Below are 19,701 nucleotides of genomic sequence, written 5' to 3'. Positions count from 1 at the left end.
TTAGATGTGTCAAGTGTCATTTGCCAACGGTCGCACCACTGATTAACTAGGTGAAGGTCATTTTGCAAAGTTAGGTGATCATTATGACAGTTAATCGTTCTGTAAATGACGCAATCATCCGCAAAAAGTCGTATGCAGGAGGAAATGTTGCTCGGTAAATCATTTATAAAGATTAGGAAAAGAAGAGGGCCTAGCACGCTACCCTGGGGTACACCTGATGTTACAACAGACGTGGAGGAGCTGAAGTTATTCACAAATACAAACTGGTGCCGATTAGATAAGAAATTGCGAAGCCAAGATAATGTTAATGAGTCAATCTTAAGAGCAGTTAATTTAGCTATTAGACGACAGTGAGCCGCTCTGTCAAATGCTTTTGCATAGTCGAGAAAGATGCAATCAATCATTTTGCTGTTATTCATGCCATAATGTAAATCTGATGTAAATTCCAATAGTTGGGTGTCACAAGACAACGCTTTACGGAAACCATGTTGATTTTGAAAGAAAAAGTTATTAGATTCAAGATGGTGGGATAAATGGGAGGCAATGATGTGCTCGAGAAGCTTACAACAAATGCATGTTAGTGAAATGGGGCGGTAGTTACCAGGTGAGTGTCTGTTTCCATCTTTGAATATAGGAATAACTTTGGCTATCTTCCAGTCAGCAGGTAGAAGACCTGTTGATAAAGACTGCTGAAAGATGTAAAGATGTAGTACAATATCTGACTGGATGTAGCTGACGTGTTCTTTAGAATTTTAGAATTAATATTGTCAATGCCACATGATGTAGACACCTTTAAATCGCGTATTAGTTTAAGTAGACGGGGTATGAGATATTTACTGTCATCTAATCTTTGTTAATCTTAAGCTGTGACGACATCAACAGTCAAGAGCTACAGCTGCTCGCTCCTTCAAGCCTTTGTCGAAACATTCGTAACACCATTCATCACACCCCGCCATCGCGTCTTGTAAGGTACAGGCTGACTGGATCAGCATGACTCGACTAAAAAATGATGGTACTTTATTCCGCCACTGTTCTCTACACATGGCTGCCAACTGCTTGCACAGGGTCTGTTAGATCTGCCACATGTGGAACTACATTTACCTGACATACCTGACACAGATATAGCGAATATGAAAGTACGCCTGTCAACGCCTGAACAAATGTTGACATTCTAGGTACGATTCTGGGTTTAACAAGAACCGACAGGTAACAGACTAGGAAACGAGAGAAACTCTGGAGACATGCAAGGTGTGCGCCACAGAATTACTTACATTCTTGGGTTTCATGTGCCACAACCAAGACATGATTATGAGGCATGCGGTAATGGAGGGGACTCCGGATTAATTTTGGCCACCTGGGGCCATGCACCCAAATTTAAGAACACACAATATTTTTGCATTTCAACCCCCATCGAAATGAGGACACCGAGGCTGGGATCGAACCTGAGACCACGAGCTCGGCAGTGTAACACCACAGCTATTAAGCGAACATGGTACATACACCATGTGCACACCGGCTGTTAGCCTGCTGCAAAAAAGCCAGAGTCACACGGGGCAGCCGCAAACTCCTTTTCAACTCCTTTTCAACTCCTTCGTCTTCACCTCGAGGGAGATGCGCTCAGTGTCACATGGCCACCCTTCCGTTAAGAGAGATCGGCGATCTCCCTCGGTGCCTGAAGGGAGCACACTCTTGCGCTTGTACTGGTTGTTGTGAAACTAAGAATTTAATTACTGTTTGCATTAAAATTAATGTTGCGTGTGTTTGTAACATCTCTGCTGAATTAAATAAACCTAACAGTTATGCTCGCTGCTGCACGACACTCGACCTGGGACGCCTGGCACCATGTTCTTCTCGCCTTTGTCGTACAGCGGTGGGTGTGGTCACTCGTGACAGACACCGGCACAGTACAGAAAATAAAAGGAAAGCTCATGAGGTCACCATGTATGAAATGTTGCATTTTTAGCAAAGATTGCAGAAGTTTGAGTAGCGGAACACAGGGCTTACTCGCCAAGCCGCAAAGGAAAAGACATAAGCACAGGGTGGCTAGCGTTGCTGTCAGCATTGCTATGTTTAACGAGCACACTAGATTTTAACAAGGTTTATGTTTTTACCGCCAAACTTATTGAATAACATGTTCTATAGAAGGAGTGTTAATTATAATACCTACAAGTGTAATTAGAAGCTACAAGCTTACAATTGTACAATGGCCAAACACCACTGAATGTGCCTGTGGCAGCTTCCCTTAAATGCCAACTGCAACGAAATATTCAACCGTGTAAAAAACCCAGCTTCAGATAATTTAGACATGCAGTAGTAGCCTCTGTGCAAAATCTTACACTTGAAATACAGGTCGATCCATCAGAAAGAGCTCTCAAAAATATGTTTTTTATACCAAAACTGGCAAGAAAAAAAAACAACACCGCCATTATCACCTGTGTTGTCTGCAATCCTTGCTCGTACTCCATTCTGGTGTATCATCAAACAGGTCCCATACGTCTGCTAGCTACAGAGTTAGTACACTTTTCTAACTGCTTCGTGCACTGTGACAACGCCGCTGCACACCCGCAATGTTGTTTTAATGCGAAGTATTCTCCGAGTGCAGCCAGTTTTCTCTATCTGGTTGTCAGCGTTCAAAAGTTCCTCAATGCATTCTGCCCTCCGTTCAAAAGAGCGCATCGGGTTGGCCAAGCTAAAGGTGTAAGCTAAAGCTAAGCTAAAGGTGGAATGCAGATGCGATCCACGCATGACACAGTTATACTACACCGGCGAAAATTGGGTGCTCTACAGTGTAGTGTGGCTGGCGCAGGAATAGAACATGTCCTATCGCATGCCGGAGCAGTGGAACAGGGCGTATCGCGCGCTAGCTCTGTTGACCACCAGCATGCTGTTCGGGTTCACCGAAGCAAACGTGTGGCGTTTCCGCCTTCGACAAACAAAAAAGCGCTTGTTCGCCACGCATTTGTCCACTAGCGCCACAGGAAGAACTGATCGCCGCGCTGCTGCAGGTCACGTTTAAAGCGCAGGGTCAAATTTTATCGATCCTAGCGTCTCCGGCATGATATATGATCACAAATCCGACTTCCCCGACTGCTGCATGGCACACTAAATGTGCCGATCAGACAACTACCGCCATCTGTAGTAAACGATGATGAGTAGCCGAGGCTTGGCACAGCCGGGCTAGAGGGGCTCGATGCTAAGTATACATAAGCTTGCGGCTGGACAGGCCAGACTGCAGCCGTGATAAAGCTTCACCAATTTCACTCTGGCAGCAATGCATTCCTGCATGGCTTTCCGCTGCATCTACACCATGGCCGCCACGTTGCATTCTCCTTCGTGACAAATGCAGCATACGGTTCCTGCTCGCTGGAGAATATCTCCCTTGAATACAATTTACCTTCGAATGTTACCTTTCGTTTTCATGTGCCTTCGCAGCATATAGTACTTATAGTCACCCCGAGGAAGCGTTTGCCAAGCAAATCTTGATCGGTTAAGTGATTGTGCTGTTGAAGTGTAGCTTGCACAGCTTCAACTGCAGTTTGCATGCTCCGAGCGTATTGGCTGGTCCTCATCGCATTTGCCTGCTGTGGCGTGGTACGCGCTTTTGCTCCGAAAGCTGGGACAGGAGAGGTGTGTTCAGCCTTCCTCTACTCAGCATTGTGCACTGCACAGCCACTGCTCGCGCTCAAGTATGTATTCGAGAACTCAACAATCGCGCAACGCATTGGCATTCTTGCCACAGCTCAGATCACGAGCGTAACAGGGAGAACGCACGCCAAGAAAGGTGCCTGTCGATTTGCAAATGATGGGCACTATCAATGTGCCTGGCTGCCTAGGTGCAACTGAGAGGTAAACAGTTGCGTACGGTTTTTCAATATTTGCCATACCTGTATCACTACCGCTTTGCCACCAGTTGCACACGTCAACTGCATAGGCGCTATCTAATAGCTGCTAATAACAAAATTAGGCAAATGCCAGCCCTGCGGGTTTGCCAAGATTACTTTGAGAGTATATGTTAGGCATTTCTAGTCAATTTAGTCGAAGTGAAATTTTGTTGCAGCTTGCCTTTAAGAACTCATTACTGGCTGCGTGACATGGCCACAACTTCCCTGAGGGCTAACTCGCTCAGGAAGCCTTGTGCTCCCTTGTCCTAAACGGAGTTGGCGGATGCCCGTGTGACACGGGTATGACCCGTGTCACACACGGGTGTGACCCATGTGCCCATATGACACGGGTCACCTCAGGATGTCTCTAGAGTTCTGGAACATTTCCACAGCAGCACACTTACGGATCGATGTCTGGCTTCTGCACGATCTCCCTGAGCTTGTCGAACACACTGTCCAATATGCACCCGTCAGCACCGCTGGATTCCAAATTGTCGAAGTCTTCCAAGCTGCTTCCTGTAAGCTGCATGCAAGGACAAAGATGTTTTCACATGTCAGCACTAGAATCAACGAAGACATTAGAGACAACAGTACTAAAATTACTTCACGAAGAACCGTTAAGGCTACTGGAAGAAAAACTATTGAAATAAGTACAGAGAGGCATAAAAAGAAAGGGAAAGAAATTATTTCCATTACGTAAGTGGCACTGAGGCCTCCGAACCTTAATTTAAAAAATGACATAGTCGAACCTAAAAAGTACCGACCAAAATTTGGTGAGAAATACTAAAAATAGTTTTGCTATCAAGATATTGACTGTTCTCAAAAGCACTTTTTCTTTTTTGCACAAAACAAATGCTGCAAGATTTTTAGGAGGGTGAACTGACACTCTAGATTAATTATATGATTGCCTGTTGTGTACTTTAATACCCTCGCTAAAATCTAAGTCTACGAGTGTTTTTTTAATTCTGACCCTGCAAGAGAGCTACAGCTATTGACCGTTAAATCGGACATGCTCAAATTCGTAGTGGTTAGCAGTACCGCCACTGGACACATAGGTTTAATGTATGGTACAATTTCATTAACTCTAAGGGGACTGGAAAATTATTCTAATAAAATGAAGTCTGAATAGAGGAGCACCCCCTTTAAGTATGCTGCTTGATCAATTGTGCAGTACAGAACACAAAACCAACACCATCTCTGGGCCTGCATTGAAAGCCTTATTTTTCTTCAATCACCACGCCACTGCATGTGCTAGATGGAAGAGGGAAAGAGGGTCAGAGGGAAAGCATGCGAGGGTGAGCAGATGAGGATGGCTGCTTGCTGTGCGCCGTCTGTCTTCTCGCGTGCTGGAGATGATGTGGTCGAGTGAGCAGTGATGTGATCAAGCACACCTCCTATTAGGCCAGATGGAAAAGGAGGGAGCGCACTGCTTTGCTTTAATTCGAATTAAGAGATGTTGTATTACCCATCAGGATTCCACCATATGAGCATGTCTGAAATTTCACACATCTTACAGCGTGTAGTTCAATGATTGAAGTTTTGCCTGCACAAGTCAAACAGAAATACTAGCAACACTTTGGCTTTGATACGTCGCCGGCATCACTGCGGCATATATCTTTATTTGTCCCACAGCAGTGATTGATCCTGCCACTCTAGCATGACTATGCAACAGCACAAAAGCAAACAGCATTTCGAAACTTTGGCAGAGAAAGCTGTGGTGGAGCGGACTTGTTCGGCTTTCCCCAATGCACGTGCGCGTGTTTGTACAACGATCTGCTACTGAGAGAAACCGGCGCCGCTTCATTGAAATGCAGTGCCTGCTACTGCATGCTGCCAATTGTCTTGTGCGATGCCACTTGTCTTATGCCATCACTGTGCCGGTATGCTCGCTGTATTGTACACGCACATTTCCCAGCAGACTGCAGCATCTCTGCAGTCAGCTTTCTTTAGCCCGCACCACTTCTCGTTGTGCAAGCCTGCAGTGTGTATCTTTTTGAACCAAGGCAATGACAGCAGGCTGCTTTCCTTTCTGCATGCGACACGCACTTAAAGCGACCCTGTTCAAAGAGGCGGCAGGGAATGGCGACGCATTTCGGTTATCGCCTATAAAAGCGTGCAGCATGCTTACAACAGTGCTGCGCACTATACGACATGTTTTGGCAAGCAGACAGCTGAAGATGCTTATCACGATAGGTTTGGCGGTGACACGTCGTACAAGTGCACCCAACGGTGCTTATATCTGTTGCCCAGGCTGCCACCACACCTCCGTGCATTTCCGATGTTGTTCTACATAGACATCACCGCAATCACATTGAAGCCGTAATTATCGGTAAACTGGTCTCTGCGCTTTTCAAAAAGGCGGAAAATCTACTGCGGCACAGCGTGGCACATATTTTTTTTTGCTATTGTGGAATAATATCCCTTGTTTTTCTGGCAAATCCAATATTCCAAACTCCTGATTATTTGAGCTTTCAGGCTGTCCTCGTTAAATTCAAATTATCACTTGCAACTATAGATGTAACGCTGGGTACCTACAGACGAACCTCACTGTAGCAAAAACAGATATAGTGTTGAATTTATCTGCGAGATTTCAGTGCATTTAAGACTTTTTTAAACCAACCCACAAAAGCACGTTACAGATACATCAAACTCGCCAATGCAGGAAACGCGAATGCTCTGGATGCATGAGGCAAGCTTCCCTATAGCGCATCAACAATCGACGGCAGCACAGCAGGTGTGAGTGACTTAATTCTCACAGCTATGCTGGGAGTTCCACCAGTTAGGGGCACAAACAGTGAATGGCATGGTCAAACCATGGCACTTGGCCTCCAAAATTCTAAGCAAACGCGCTTAGGCTCTCAGAGGCCATGTCCAAGTCTACCAGGTCGGCATGGTATGCCAAAATCCTCACTGTTCGTTAACCATTTTAGGTGCAGATTACGATGGACCTAAATGTGTCAAACTTAGCACAACTTCATTCCAATGTGCATGACACGCCACTGCAAGAAAGACAAGAAGGTAGGATGTTTCAGTGCGCATCTTTTAGTGAGTCACAATATTTAGTGTGTCATTAAATATATATTGATTGCGCAGTAAGTCATGCTGCAGTTTTGTGCAAGAAGAACTGAATCACAGGCCCGAAGTATGCGATTGATTTGCTGACTGCATGCATTAGAAGAAAAAGCTAGCCTGTGAAAATTGCTGCCAGAATGCGGCATGTCGAATGTCCTAGGCCCATAAAACATGGCAGTACCTACAGCACAGTAGTGTGCGTAGCAATACACAGCACAGTATAGTGCAATGAAGACGCACTGACTATACAGGGAGTTCAATTTGTTGTAAGCTCAATGTCCGCTGCAATTTTCTTTGCTACCACTGAACAGAACTGACAAAAACAACTTGCATCATGGGCCTGAAGGTGTTATAACAAGGTTCAAGCATACACAACAGCATGAACACTGTGTGCATCATTTTCCCGCACATGACCCATGCACTCGTTTAATCCGCACCAACAATTACAACACACAGGAAGGGAAAGAAGCATTAAAAATCAGCGCACATAACTCACAGAAATGACTGCGCGCAACAATGCTCGTACCTTTATAAAAATAGCCTTGTGGATGTACAGCTCTTCCGTGCCGTATTTTTGCCCAGCAGCTTGGTTCCCCACCCCTTCGACGACGCTGATGATTGTCCCGTCATTTTCTTAGCTCTTTTTCATGACTGCCGTCAAACACGTTCTCATGACCTCGAGTTCTAGCAAAAACGCGAAATAGCGGTCCAAGAAGAGGAGAATGAAAGAAAGGACGGAGTTTCAACACATGGTGGCGGGATTGCCAAAGAGATAACGAAACTTTTGATAGTGGAGAAATTTGTCTTGAGGTGTGACTTAACGTCAGAGCCACATGCACTGCCATGAAGCCACACCTCAAGGAGGAATTTTTATGTCATTCACGGTCTGACTTTGCTATTACATCTTTCAAACTTTTGGTGCAGGTTATACGCGCACAAATATGGTGAGTGACCACTAGGGAAAGCCACTGCTTCTCTAGTGGCCCTCGCCTCACCTTCAGGACTTGGATGGTGCACTTGATGTTGTCCTTGGACAGCGACTGCAGGAGGGTGTGCATCATGTTCGGAATGCAGCCGGCTATGTGCTTCGCCTTGTACGAGTAGTCGTCCCGCAAAAACTGGGGAAGATATCGTCACACGTCGTTGTGATGGCGAAGAACCAAATGCTGACGTAACTGCGAGTTAAAATCTAATACGGCAGCCATGCACTCACTTCCGAATGACCACCGAGACGAAAAACCATTGAAACAGGCATGCCCAATTGGCACCTTTGTGCGAGCTGGCAAAAAGAAGCCCACGAAGTTGTCCCTCAAAAGTGCATGTGCAACTATGGCATAACTCTTTACTGAGCGAAGTTGTGATCACAAAGACAGGCAGCCCTCAAATCATGATAGCAACGAGTACAGTCATCGTATATAACCTCACGGGTTCAAGACTATCTGCTATTTACGTGTCTCTCTCCATACATTCCAGAGTAGTAATCGCTGATGCTCGAATACACATGAGAATGAACAATAACACTACGCACGTCATGTGCTCAAACTGATTAGCCAAGATATAACTTGGTAACAGTGATAACCTGATAAAAAAAGGGGCGGGGTCACTGGTTAAAAAATGTAAAACAATGCTGCCGTGAGAATGTCAAAGCAGGACTGTTAGTTACCCATGCACAGGTTGCCATACTTAAAAGCGACTGACAGTCTGCGCACAAAAATTTTAGGGGCTGGAAATACTAGGCAGAAACAGTTTGTAATTTATATAATTCCAAAACTTCCAACTGTCTACCTAGGAGCCTGGTTTGCACATGCTATGCAGTGGCATTCTTCATACTTGCTGCGTGCCTGAGACACTGCTGCAGCTTATTCGCAACCTATAGATTAAGATCACATTTTTTCAGCCCATCGCTAACAGGCCTCACTAAAATTTAGAGGTTGAGTTCACAAAGATACGTGTAACTCATCTGGGACAAGATCGTGCAAGCATCTCGCTTTCCGAATGTTCGCTTGCCCTCTTGCAAGTTGCCGGGCGGTAAGCTTAAAATTTAAAAATTCACCAGGCGCAAGCACACGCTGTCAGAATCCATGACGTCACGGCCAGTTGGTGTGCAAACTTCAAGTTGATGTCGCTGTTCGTCTTTGGTTCTTGCACATTTTTTGGCTTCAGAAGATTCCTCTCACGGTAAGAGTGGCTTTTTTGGTATTGTAGAAGTTTTATTTGTTAATGTACTGCTAACCTGTTTCTCTTTAGAATTCCTTTTAGTAATGCAGTATTAAGTGCACTCAACCCCTACAAGATATAATCATAGCAGTTATTACTTAATTTCACCACGGTTCTACAGAGGTCAAGACCTGTGGTATGCTGTTGCTGTATTTAGCTCGCTTTTCGTTCTTTTTTTCTGTCCATAATTTGTTTTTAAAGAGCTGGTTGAGCTGAACCTTAGCAAGAAATTGGTTCATGAATAACGAGGCCTCCTAGAGCCCCATTTTATTTTCCGGTGATGTTTCGCAAAAATACTGCAATAAAAATTTGAACGCCTGCAAGATTGGAGTTGCTTCACGGCTGCACAGATTCAACTGCGGGAACTACTAACCACCATCTGCGAGAAGAGCTCGGCTATGAAAAGGAGCAGTCCTCGCAAGTAGACGTCGCCAACGTCACCGGTTGCCAGGTCATTTCGCTTCAAACATTCCGCGTGGCACCTGGGAAGAAAAATCAACAAATAAGGATCGATTCAGCTACACGGTAGTGAGCCAAATCAATGCTGCCGCAGGCTCCAGATTAATTTTGACTAACTGGGGAATCTTTAAGATTCACCTAAATCTCAGTACGCAAGTGCTTTTTGCACTATGGCCCCATCGAAATGTGGTTACCACAGCCAGGCACTGAACCAGTGACTTCGTGCTTAGCAGCAAAATGCCATGTCCACAGGACACTGCCATGGGTGAATAACAATAAAGCGTTTCTGACACAAGCACACATGCAAGCTTGCCACCTAATCATGCTCTGAACTATGTCCAGGATTAAACAAGCGAGTAAACCATTCCACATAGTCCAGCTGTGACACACTTTCTAAGCTCTTTGAGCTGAGCCATTCCCTCATCAAGATGCAGCCTGTCTCAGCTTGCTCTGGACTGTAGCAGACGAGAAATGAACACCTTCCCCCATGAATTCCGATGCCGGCGGCAGAGATAAGAGCGACGAGGGCAACGCAGAAGAGAATAAGTGGAGTGAACAAACAAGGTGAAAAAAAGAACAATGTGGAGTATACATCTTTTTTAAGGCACTCTGTGGAAGCACAGTGGATGTGGCAGGTATGCAGGATTTCCCTAGGTGACAGAAAAGCATCTGCTCATGCCTCCGAGACAATCGGCATGTGCCGCATAATCTTGGAGGCCATACTCTGCTGCAGCCACTTTTCAGCTGCTTGCGCAGTGCGACTCTTAGACTTTTGAGTTTGTGTGCAGAATGTAAAAAGCTTCCTCTCTCGCATATTTTTTTTCTGTGTTACTTCATCTGCCTCTTGCGAAAACCGCCTGTTAAGGATGGCCCTGAAGCATTACACTTTCAACATTCACAAATTTAAAAGAATGCAAACAATCTGGACACATGCTTTGGCTGTCAGAGACATCTAGCCGCTTGATTAACAAGATTTGCATATGCGCAGGCTTTGGAAATTTTTGTCATGGCTATAGTGCATATATTTGCAACTCCAACAATTTCACTGTGACTGTCTCTAAGCTGTAGTAATAGTAGCAAGTAAAAGAACCTTCCAGATTTCTCAATTTTATCACAGATAATTTTGGCCACCGTCCTCTTCAACTTGACCACTCTTGTCACCCAGCCACGTTCGTGGCTTGAGCCTGCCTACTATAATTTCTTCAGCTCTCTCGACAAGCTTCAGCGGCATCACAATGTTTGAACTATCCAGACCGACCGAGAGTCAGGTTCTGTACTTATTGGCAGCTGCACATGCAAATATGAAACGCTCGTGGATTTAACATTCCTGTATCTCAGTTTGATCACAGTAGCCACCGTTTTTATCACACTTACAGTTAAGCATGTGAGGAAGGAAGGGCATTACTTTGCAACCAGCCCAACAAACCATCAAATTATCGAGACTCTGAGCATGGGCTGCAGCATTGCAAATTGTCATTTTGAAGTGCCAGCAGTGCAAGTACCATAAAGTTGGATTTCGTGGGCTCGCCACAGGATAGGCTGTGCCATTCAACACCATTCAACTCACCGGTCAAGAAGCATGTTCGTGAACTCGCTGTCCTCAAGGCCTCGAACACTGAGGTTGCTGCCCAGGTGATTGCAGAGCCGGGCCCCGCTATACCGAAAGTTTGGCTCCTTGACGCCCTGCAAAACGCCAAGAGCCAGATGTGAAAGTGTGACGCAGAACTATTATAGGACAACACTCTTCTCGTTCTCACACAGCCTGGGTGCCTGGACAGTGATGTGCCCTCAAAGGCATTACCATATTTACTTGCATAATTTGAGCTCTGCTACTTTATTAGCCAGGCTTATAAAGAAACACCTGCCAACCTGTGAAGATCTGCAAAAATTCCGGGGACATGACAAAAGGAGAGGGGAGGGGGACGGTACAAATTTCTTTTAGTTTGTCTGGTTCTTTCAGTAACCCAACTTTACATTGTTTCCTCTTATGTAGCCATGCACCAACTGGCACAGACAGATATGGTGAAATGCAACTCCAACCTAATGGCAGCTGCAACACAATTTCAACTTTTGCTAAATCGCTAATATAAACGAGTAGTACAGTACTACTGCAGCAATCCTGACAGAGCTGCAGGGCTGCTAATTGTACAATTTTCTTATGAGCAGCATTTAAATGGCACCTAAGCAGATGTGTTCCCCTAGTGGTTGGCAGGTATGATGTAAATCCTAGTGCGTCAGCTAATATTGGAGATTATGCCAAAGAGCTACGCGTTTCGAGTCACGTCACTGTGGTGAGTGGTAATGGTAATATTTTTTTTCTTTTTTGGTATCAAAAACATCTACTTTTGTGAGCCTCTTGCAATACATCCACTCATTATTTCAAACATAAAAATTTGCAAGTAAACTGCTCTATATACACATCATCTGAAAGTACACTTTTCATATGGTCCAAAATTTAGTTGCAGTTGGCCTTTCAAGAGGACTCCTACAAAGTGTGAAAGCAAAAGAGCAATAACTGGCACCTAAAGAGAGACAAGAATTGGGGGAACAACCATGGGGCTTCATTTTCCCTTTTTATTAGCAACAACCATCACTATCAGCCTATTTTTTATGTCCACTGCAGGACGAAATCCTGTCTAGCTAGCAAATTCCAAGTTATATCTAAAAATTTCATAATTCCATCCCACCACCTAAATCTTTGCCGTCCTCAACTGCGCTTCCCTTCCCCTTGGCACCCATTCTGTAACTTAACAGGCCACTGATTATCTGCCCTACGCATTATGTGACCTGTCCAGCTCAATTTTTTTCTTTGTGTCACTATATGGCAACTACCATATGAAGCCATAATTACGTACGCAAGCAAAAATACCCAAGAGAATAGACAAAAGGAGGAGAGAGAAAGCTTATGTGGTAGAGCATTATACAGGCCATGCATTTGGCTCCCACCAGACAGCACATTGTCTTTCCTTTCACTTTAATTTTCATTTCATCTATCATCCCTACATTTCAATTACACACACACACACACACACACACACACACACACACACACAAGAAAAAAAGAAATTCCACTAGGCGCTCCTTGGCTTCACTGACTGATGGCTTCACAAGCCATGTATAAAGATATTTCTGATGACACCACCATGGTTGTTGCACTCTGCTTCTTAATTGTGCACAACGTTGGCATAGGGACAGAATACATCTGCCCATAATGTAGCCATCACAAAGTGCTCTGCTTTACCCTATAGGACAGATTCACTGCACACTAATGTTAGTGCTCACAGGCCTGAGGGTTACAATGTGAGCTTGTTGGTAACACATCTTGAATAGGTGTACAGCAGCGCAATTAAAAGACGGGACAAAAGAAGACACACGGGGACACCCACAGTGCTGTGTGTCCCTGGGTGTCTTCTTTTGTCCTGTCTTTTAATCGTGCTGCCATACAACTATTCAAGATGCACACGGGCAGCTGTGGAAAAGTTAATAACGGCAATAAATGGATGCCTACATTACATGTGGTCATTTTGCGGCTACAATTATGATACTTTAGCCGTGGCATGGCTCTGGCCAGAAAGTATGGTTAACCCCACAAAGCTCAACATATCATTTTTGAAACGCTGAATTTCAGGCTTTGAAAATGCTGATTTAAGCACTGGATTGCCAATGTAGAGACCATGCTAGCGTTATTGATGTGCTGGAGGAAGTTTTTGGCTGTGTGTGTATGTGTGTGTGTTATATATTATATGTATGTATGCATATATGTGTATGTATGCATATGTAGAGAGAGAGAGTGTGTGCAACTGCAGTGGTCTGCTCTGGACTACCGGCAGTTGCAATTTACTCATCAAAGCTGCAGGATGTGTGTCGAGTGAGCTCTTGAACAACGTTTTGAAATGTGGTGAAAACTGTTTAAATCATGGATCCGGGACCTAAAGAGGTGCAACATAATGCCCTAATGCATTTCTTTCACATTTACTGCTAAATCAGTACTGCTTAATTTTTTTAGCGTGAAATGGCCTTCAAGCTTTGTGGGGTTAAGCCACCATTTTAAGTTGAAGTTATACAACATCACAAGAGTAGCATTGGATCGCGTACACTGTAGCTATTGTCCAAATAGTGTACAGTCGCAAGCGTGAAAATTTGGATTAGAGAAGTGTAATACAGTTTGAGGTGACGTATGTTTCAGTTGCAGCAACAATTTAGTAACAGCTGGACTTTTCCCCACACAAATTCATTCAAAACAAACTTTATTTTATTGCACTGGCATCTTCGCAGGCTTTCGTAAAAAAGTTGGTCCAAGTTGCGAGTCTTTCAAGTTGTGTATTGGCTTTATTGGAATGGGATTCAATGTGTTGCCTTTATAATTATTCATGCAGAGCTTGTTAGCACATTTGTACCACTCTACCAATATCAATACCTAGCCACAGACCATGTGACATATGTGCTGTCAGTGCCACATCAGTAACTTTAAAACAGTAATGCTATGCTAAAATACTTTAATAAAGCCACCAAGAAATTATTTCACACTGAAAGCGGTGCTAAACAGGCCCTCACCGCAGAGGTGCAGTATGTGCAGCATCGGTTACCTCTGTGATGTGCTCTAAGCAGGCAAGGCTACCGCTGCCATGCTACCCCTGCAAACTCTCGGTACGAATCGTGCGACGACCATGACAATATTTCTCGTTGTATTTTTGATGTGGCGGCCCGCATTGCGGTCGACCCACCATACATCTCAATAAACCTTGCCAAGTGTCTCTCACAAGCTGTCGTGAAATGCTGGACATAACTCAATAAGTAAAACCCACCTGTTGGAAGATCGTGTCGACAACTTGAACGAGACCACTGGCGTCTGTGACGCTACCCAATGCTTTCGTGAGGTCCTCTATCTTGGAGTCAAACTCGGCAGGACAAAGAGTTACGTCTTCAATGAAACTCATCAATTCCACTATTGCATATTGAGTCGAATCCTGAGAAGCCTGAAACAGTGCAAACAGGAAATATTTCTTTTTAAAATAGATGACAGAGAAAGTGATGAACAAGGACAAAAAATCTTGCTAAGAGTTTTCATGAAAGCCGATACCCAATATTTACAATGGTGGCCCTTGTCATGGTTTTTGTTTTTGTAATTTTCTCTATTAACAAAAGCCGTTCTTGGTAAAATTAACACTGTGGATGCCTCGACTTCATGAAGACCCACATTTCAACTCAAAAGAGCTAGCACCATCTACTAGGGAAAGACTGTCTGCATTCAGCAGTCCACCGTTTGGCTTGAAGGTAACAGTGGTGGTGCGTTAATTCTGCAAAATGTGATCTGTCTGCAATATTCAGACAACATGCAGGGATCGCTTTTAAAGCCGAAACAGTACGAGTACAATCATCATCAACCTGCAAATGGAGTGATAATGATCTGTTATTTGAGGTCACACAGCAGCAGAGGATTCATAAGGCGCTAATGTGGCAGGCCTCAAATTCAAGTTCACTCAACTACTTTTATGCACAGCCAGGTTTTACAAATTCTGCAGAACATAGCTGCAAAAAATAGCAGACTTCTGAAAAGGCAAGAATTTTTAGCATAGATTGGTGCACGTGACAAAACGACAATTAAGACAGTGCAATGCAATTCACTTCATAGTCTAGCACTTTCCAGTGTGCACCACCAGACTAGAATGAAACATGAAAGAAGCAAGGCAGAGAACCCCCTTGTAAATACCATGGCACATATGAAAAGAGAAATGCATGTTCCAGTTAGCGTTTCTGTGTGTGTGTATTCTTGCATTTCATTTCAGCCCGCCTGTACATAGCACATGTTAAAGTAAACTTGCATGAAATAAAAAACACAACAGAGCATTGAACGATGAAGGAATGTGCAACTTGTGGCTAAAATTACAACACATCAAGAAAAGAACTGAACACCGACTACTATGACACAAGAGTTAGAATTGGTGCATGTTGGTTCCCGTTTTGGACATGAGAACAGTGCAAGAAAGCTTAAAGACAGCGAAACAAGCACGCACAGTGCTTTCTAGCACTTTTCAATTGAAAAGGTGTATGCAGGAAGGTCAAGTTTAATGGTTTTGCAATACATTTATAACACATCAGATCCTTTTACAGAACACTGTGCTTGGTTGTTCAGCTGCCTTCACATCTGTGGCACTGCTACCGCCCTTCCATTTACATTGGACACTTGGAATGACTGCAAATCCAGTTTTCAGCTCATACAGGCCTCACTTGAAATTTTTTTCTAAAGTAAGGCCTGGACTCCAGGCTACGAGTAGACCTTCCCCTTAGGTGCTTTGCCTCTTCTCTCCATCCTCGCCCATCTTTTTCCTCCCTTCTTCCCAGTGCAGAGTAGCTGGCTAGAGCAATAAGCGTCAGGCCAATATCTCTGCCTTGCTTAATTTTTCTACTTCTCACTGTAGACAATCTGCAGTGGCAAAATAGGGGCAAGTCCGTGTTCTATCATTTTGGCATGAGCATTAGTGACCTTGTGTTTCGGCAAGGCCTGCTGTGCCAGGGCAAGATTTTGAAGCACCAGTGAATGAGTAGAATAACAGCGGTCGAACATGGGACGTCGCCGTAGCCAATGTTTCAACAAGGAAGCTTGTCTTCCAATAAGGAAACATGAACGCTGCTAAGGAAAGCAGATGCTTCTGTGATGAACGCAAACCCCTGGTGAAAATGTTGGTTTTTAAATGTTGCCTACAGCATCACTCCTTGTTCGACTACCATTATTCGGCGCACCAGCTTACTCACTTCTTTCTCCCCACTGAGGGTAGGGGTGAGTAAGCTAAGTGCACATAACGCTGCTAAACAAAAGCAGTTGCTGCCTTGGCAAAGGGAAGTCCCTCGTTGAAATGTTAGCTACAGCGACATGCCCTGTTCCACCCCTGTTATTTACCTCAGGCCTCCACGTTCTTGTGAACTTGTCTTGTTCAGTGAGTGAACACTGACTGGGATGATGACATGATTTTTGTGCAAGACAGGCGACTGTTCCAACCCACTGCGATTCTAAAAGTTACAAAATTACCCGATCGTGTTTGTGCTCTGTGCTACACCTAAAGCTGACGCCACTTGTGTAAAGGTGCTAGCACTTATGAATTTTATTGCAAGTGTTATCAAAGAGAACAAATCAAGGTACCAAATCAAAGCAAGCATGCACCAAAACTTGCATTCGCGTCGCCACTAGATGCAGAACATCTGCTCTTCACAGAGCACACGTTTCTCACTGTACGAGGAAACTATCTCTGCACAAAGATGTTACAACCTGCAGCAGTTTTTCATATCTATAAGGGTCTCTTATGTGCTGTGAACACAAAACAACCTCATGGATAGCAAGAGAACAGAGCAAAAGCATACACTGCCTGGAGTCGGTGGTTTTAGAGAGAAACTTGAGCTGCGAAGCAACTCCCAATGCAGCTGTGCCACGACTAGTAATAGCATGTAAACCTTTGTTTAAATGCACATTTGTACTGCTGTAAAACACTCTCTTGTGTCCTCCCACCTTCACCCTGCTTTAGCTCTGTTAATTAAACTCTTATTGTCCAGATTTTTAAGCCTGAAGAAGAACATGCGAATTGCATTCACAAGTACTAGTACACGAGCTAAGAATATACAAAATTACTTTCACATTATTTGCCACCCATGGTGAAATTTGGGTGATCATAACCAAGAACTGAAATTGCCTTTTATATCCACATTTACTAACTGACTGTACTTCCTTTGACTTGGAAGGAAAACAGCTGTAATATGGCTGGTAATGCACAGAGATGACAAATGAAGTTGCTGCACCTGAATCAATGCAGCCGCACGAGTTTCTTGGAGTACTCGGACTTGCTAAGAACTCTACCCTGAGAGGGCAGCTCTGCATGTGAGAGATGGTGATGCAGCCAACATGCTTTTGCTGTATGACTACACATGTTAGGAGCAGGCATTCTCTTAAGTGTCCTGTCACGATTTAGGAGCTCAGAACCGGCATGTCACAAAATCGCTACAAGAGGCTAACCGTGCCATTTCAACCGATGGTCAAAATGCTGGGAATATATAAAACATTGTGTGCCTTTCTTTCATGTTTATTTTATTTACAATACTGCCATTCTTTATACAAGAGCCTAGAGGGTTGGCAAACACCAATGCCTGTCAAGAGCTCATAGCAACATACTACGTGGACATATGAATTTGAGGCCCATGTCAGCAGCTTAGAACAGCCTTGAGCTCCTGATAGTTTTCACTCTCTTTATACATTGTCTGCTTCAAAAGTGGTTGTTAAACAGGAAATAATAAATATAGCCGAGGTGGCTGGACTGAGGCACCTAGCAAAGATGAGCAACCTACTCAAGAAAGACAACACCACGAAAAAAACATTCCAGATTTGTCCAAAAACCTGGGGGCTCACCGGCGACTGTGGGTAAGGTTCGGGTACAGGAACTTTGAAGTGCCGTGGGACAAACACAGGAGCTTCTGGGGATAGTGTACTCTTCATCACAAATGATGCCATGCTCTCTGCAATAAAGCAAGACAAACCACTATGACCTCCGACTCACGGGAAACCATACTAAAACAAGGAAGATGTACCACCATGAGAAGTAACCAGGTGAGCAGTAAAGCTCTGAAATGTAATTATATCGCTTGGCGAGAACACGAAAAAAAAAAAAAGGAAACGAAAGCCGAGAGACTCGCCTGATGTACCTACCAGCTTGCTACGTGACTTCAATATTGTATGACACGAGACTCATGACGCGTGTTGTATGCCACGGTACACACGCGAAAGCCACATCGTAGGTTCACAAGGGATCGCCCAGAATTAATTAAACGGAATTAATTAAACAGGAGAACTCACGACATACAAGCTGAACAGAACGTCCGTCTGTCTCTCAAACGTGATGGCGTCAGAAAAGGACCCTTTAGGTTAGGCAAGCGCGGGCACGAGCCCGCCGTAGAGCGAGGTTCGAACGTGTTAACTGAGCGGCGCAGATGGTTACCACGTGCCTGGAATATCAATGCCTGGAACTAGGATGTAGAAATACCAATGTTTCGCGCGGTGATAAGCAACAATATGTGGTAAAGGGTGCCAAAAAATATTCCAACTGGACGCACTGGGCCAGGCACACGTACCGCACTTCGGCTTCCAAAACTGTCGCGTGCGCCGAGAGTGCCGGCACAGCAGGGAACAGGCAAAACGACCTAAATAATGTCGTAATTTGTTTGCGCAACGACAGCTCGAACTACGTTATACGCAGCGTCGTCAATCGACAACCAGTTCTTGAAAAAAAAGGCGACGGGCGAAACAAACAGGACGTTCGCGGCGTGCGGCGACTTCCCCTCGCAAATATGACCAAAAACTTCCAACTCCGTGATCGCACTCACGGCACCACGTGCAAGGTTGCGAACTAGCCCGACACGAAATGCCGGGTAGGCAGATGGAACCGTTAGATCACTCGTTTCACACCAGCCAACTCCAGTCTCCCCGTGGATTGGAACGCTCCATAGCCTCCTCGCCTCGCCTGGCGGAACGTAAGAACCGGTCAAATATGCGACAACGTGACCCCCCCAGGGGCTAAACCAACGCCGGCGCCGACCTGTCAAGACTGTTGTTTCGCGGTGGGAACTCACGCCCGTCCGTCGTCGACGCTTGTCCAGCTTTCGGTGTGGCCGAGGAGCCAGGCGCGACGCCGCTGTCTTTCTTCGGCGTCGCAGCCTTCCCGTTCGAATCCATGCTCACACGCGCCGTCAGGTTGTTGGCCGGCACACACTTAGCAGGTCTAACAGCGAATTCGGAGGCGGAACGACTCTGCGCCGCCGCCGATGAAGAGCATTCGCTTGTTGTTGCCTCTCTCGCGATGCGCCGTACGCTGCCTTGGCCGTTGCTGCTGTTCTGTGTTCGCTACGCGTGAACAGAAAATAAACGTAATATACAAAAACTACGGACAAAGCGCGTCGCTTATCGGGCTCTCCTCCGTTGAAGCTGTTCCTGCAGTAGGCTTGCTTTAAAAAAATATTTACTATAATACAACATTATTATATTTATTACATTTTTTAATAAAAACAATCGTGAACAAAACAGCAAATTATTTAA

The 19,701-nt window shown here is 44.7% G+C and overlaps 1 protein-coding gene across 3 annotated transcripts in view; it reads right to left on the bottom strand.

Annotated features, from left to right (window-relative positions):
* Positions 1 to 19,587, bottom strand: part of Paip1 (Poly(A) binding protein interacting protein 1) — a 32,037-nt gene extending 12,450 nt beyond the window's left edge. The window contains exons 1-7 of one of the 3 annotated variants that reach the window (XR_012823366.1): positions 19,239 to 19,587; positions 18,022 to 18,128; positions 14,435 to 14,605; positions 11,197 to 11,312; positions 9,544 to 9,652; positions 7,949 to 8,071; positions 4,286 to 4,404 (exon numbers count right to left, since the gene is read on the bottom strand). Coding sequence is in view for 2 of the 3 variants with exons in the window: in XM_075672515.1 (XP_075528630.1) it covers positions 4,286 to 4,404; positions 7,949 to 8,071; positions 9,544 to 9,652; positions 11,197 to 11,312; positions 14,435 to 14,605; positions 18,022 to 18,128; positions 19,239 to 19,341 (848 nt within the window). In the remaining variant the exon portion in view is untranslated. The remainder of the gene's footprint in view (positions 1 to 4,285; positions 4,405 to 7,948; positions 8,072 to 9,543; positions 9,653 to 11,196; positions 11,313 to 14,434; positions 14,606 to 18,021; positions 18,129 to 19,238) is intronic. The other 2 variants (XM_075672515.1, XM_075672516.1) reach the window with 2 other exon arrangements.
* Positions 19,588 to 19,701: the final 114 nt, after the last annotated feature.

This window comes from Dermacentor variabilis, chromosome 10 (genome assembly GCF_050947875.1).
Source record: "Dermacentor variabilis isolate Ectoservices chromosome 10, ASM5094787v1, whole genome shotgun sequence".
Lineage (NCBI taxonomy): Eukaryota > Metazoa > Arthropoda > Arachnida > Ixodida > Ixodidae > Dermacentor > Dermacentor variabilis.
Note: the sequence above shows the minus strand (reverse complement) of the source record. Positions and strands in the feature narration are given on the sequence as shown.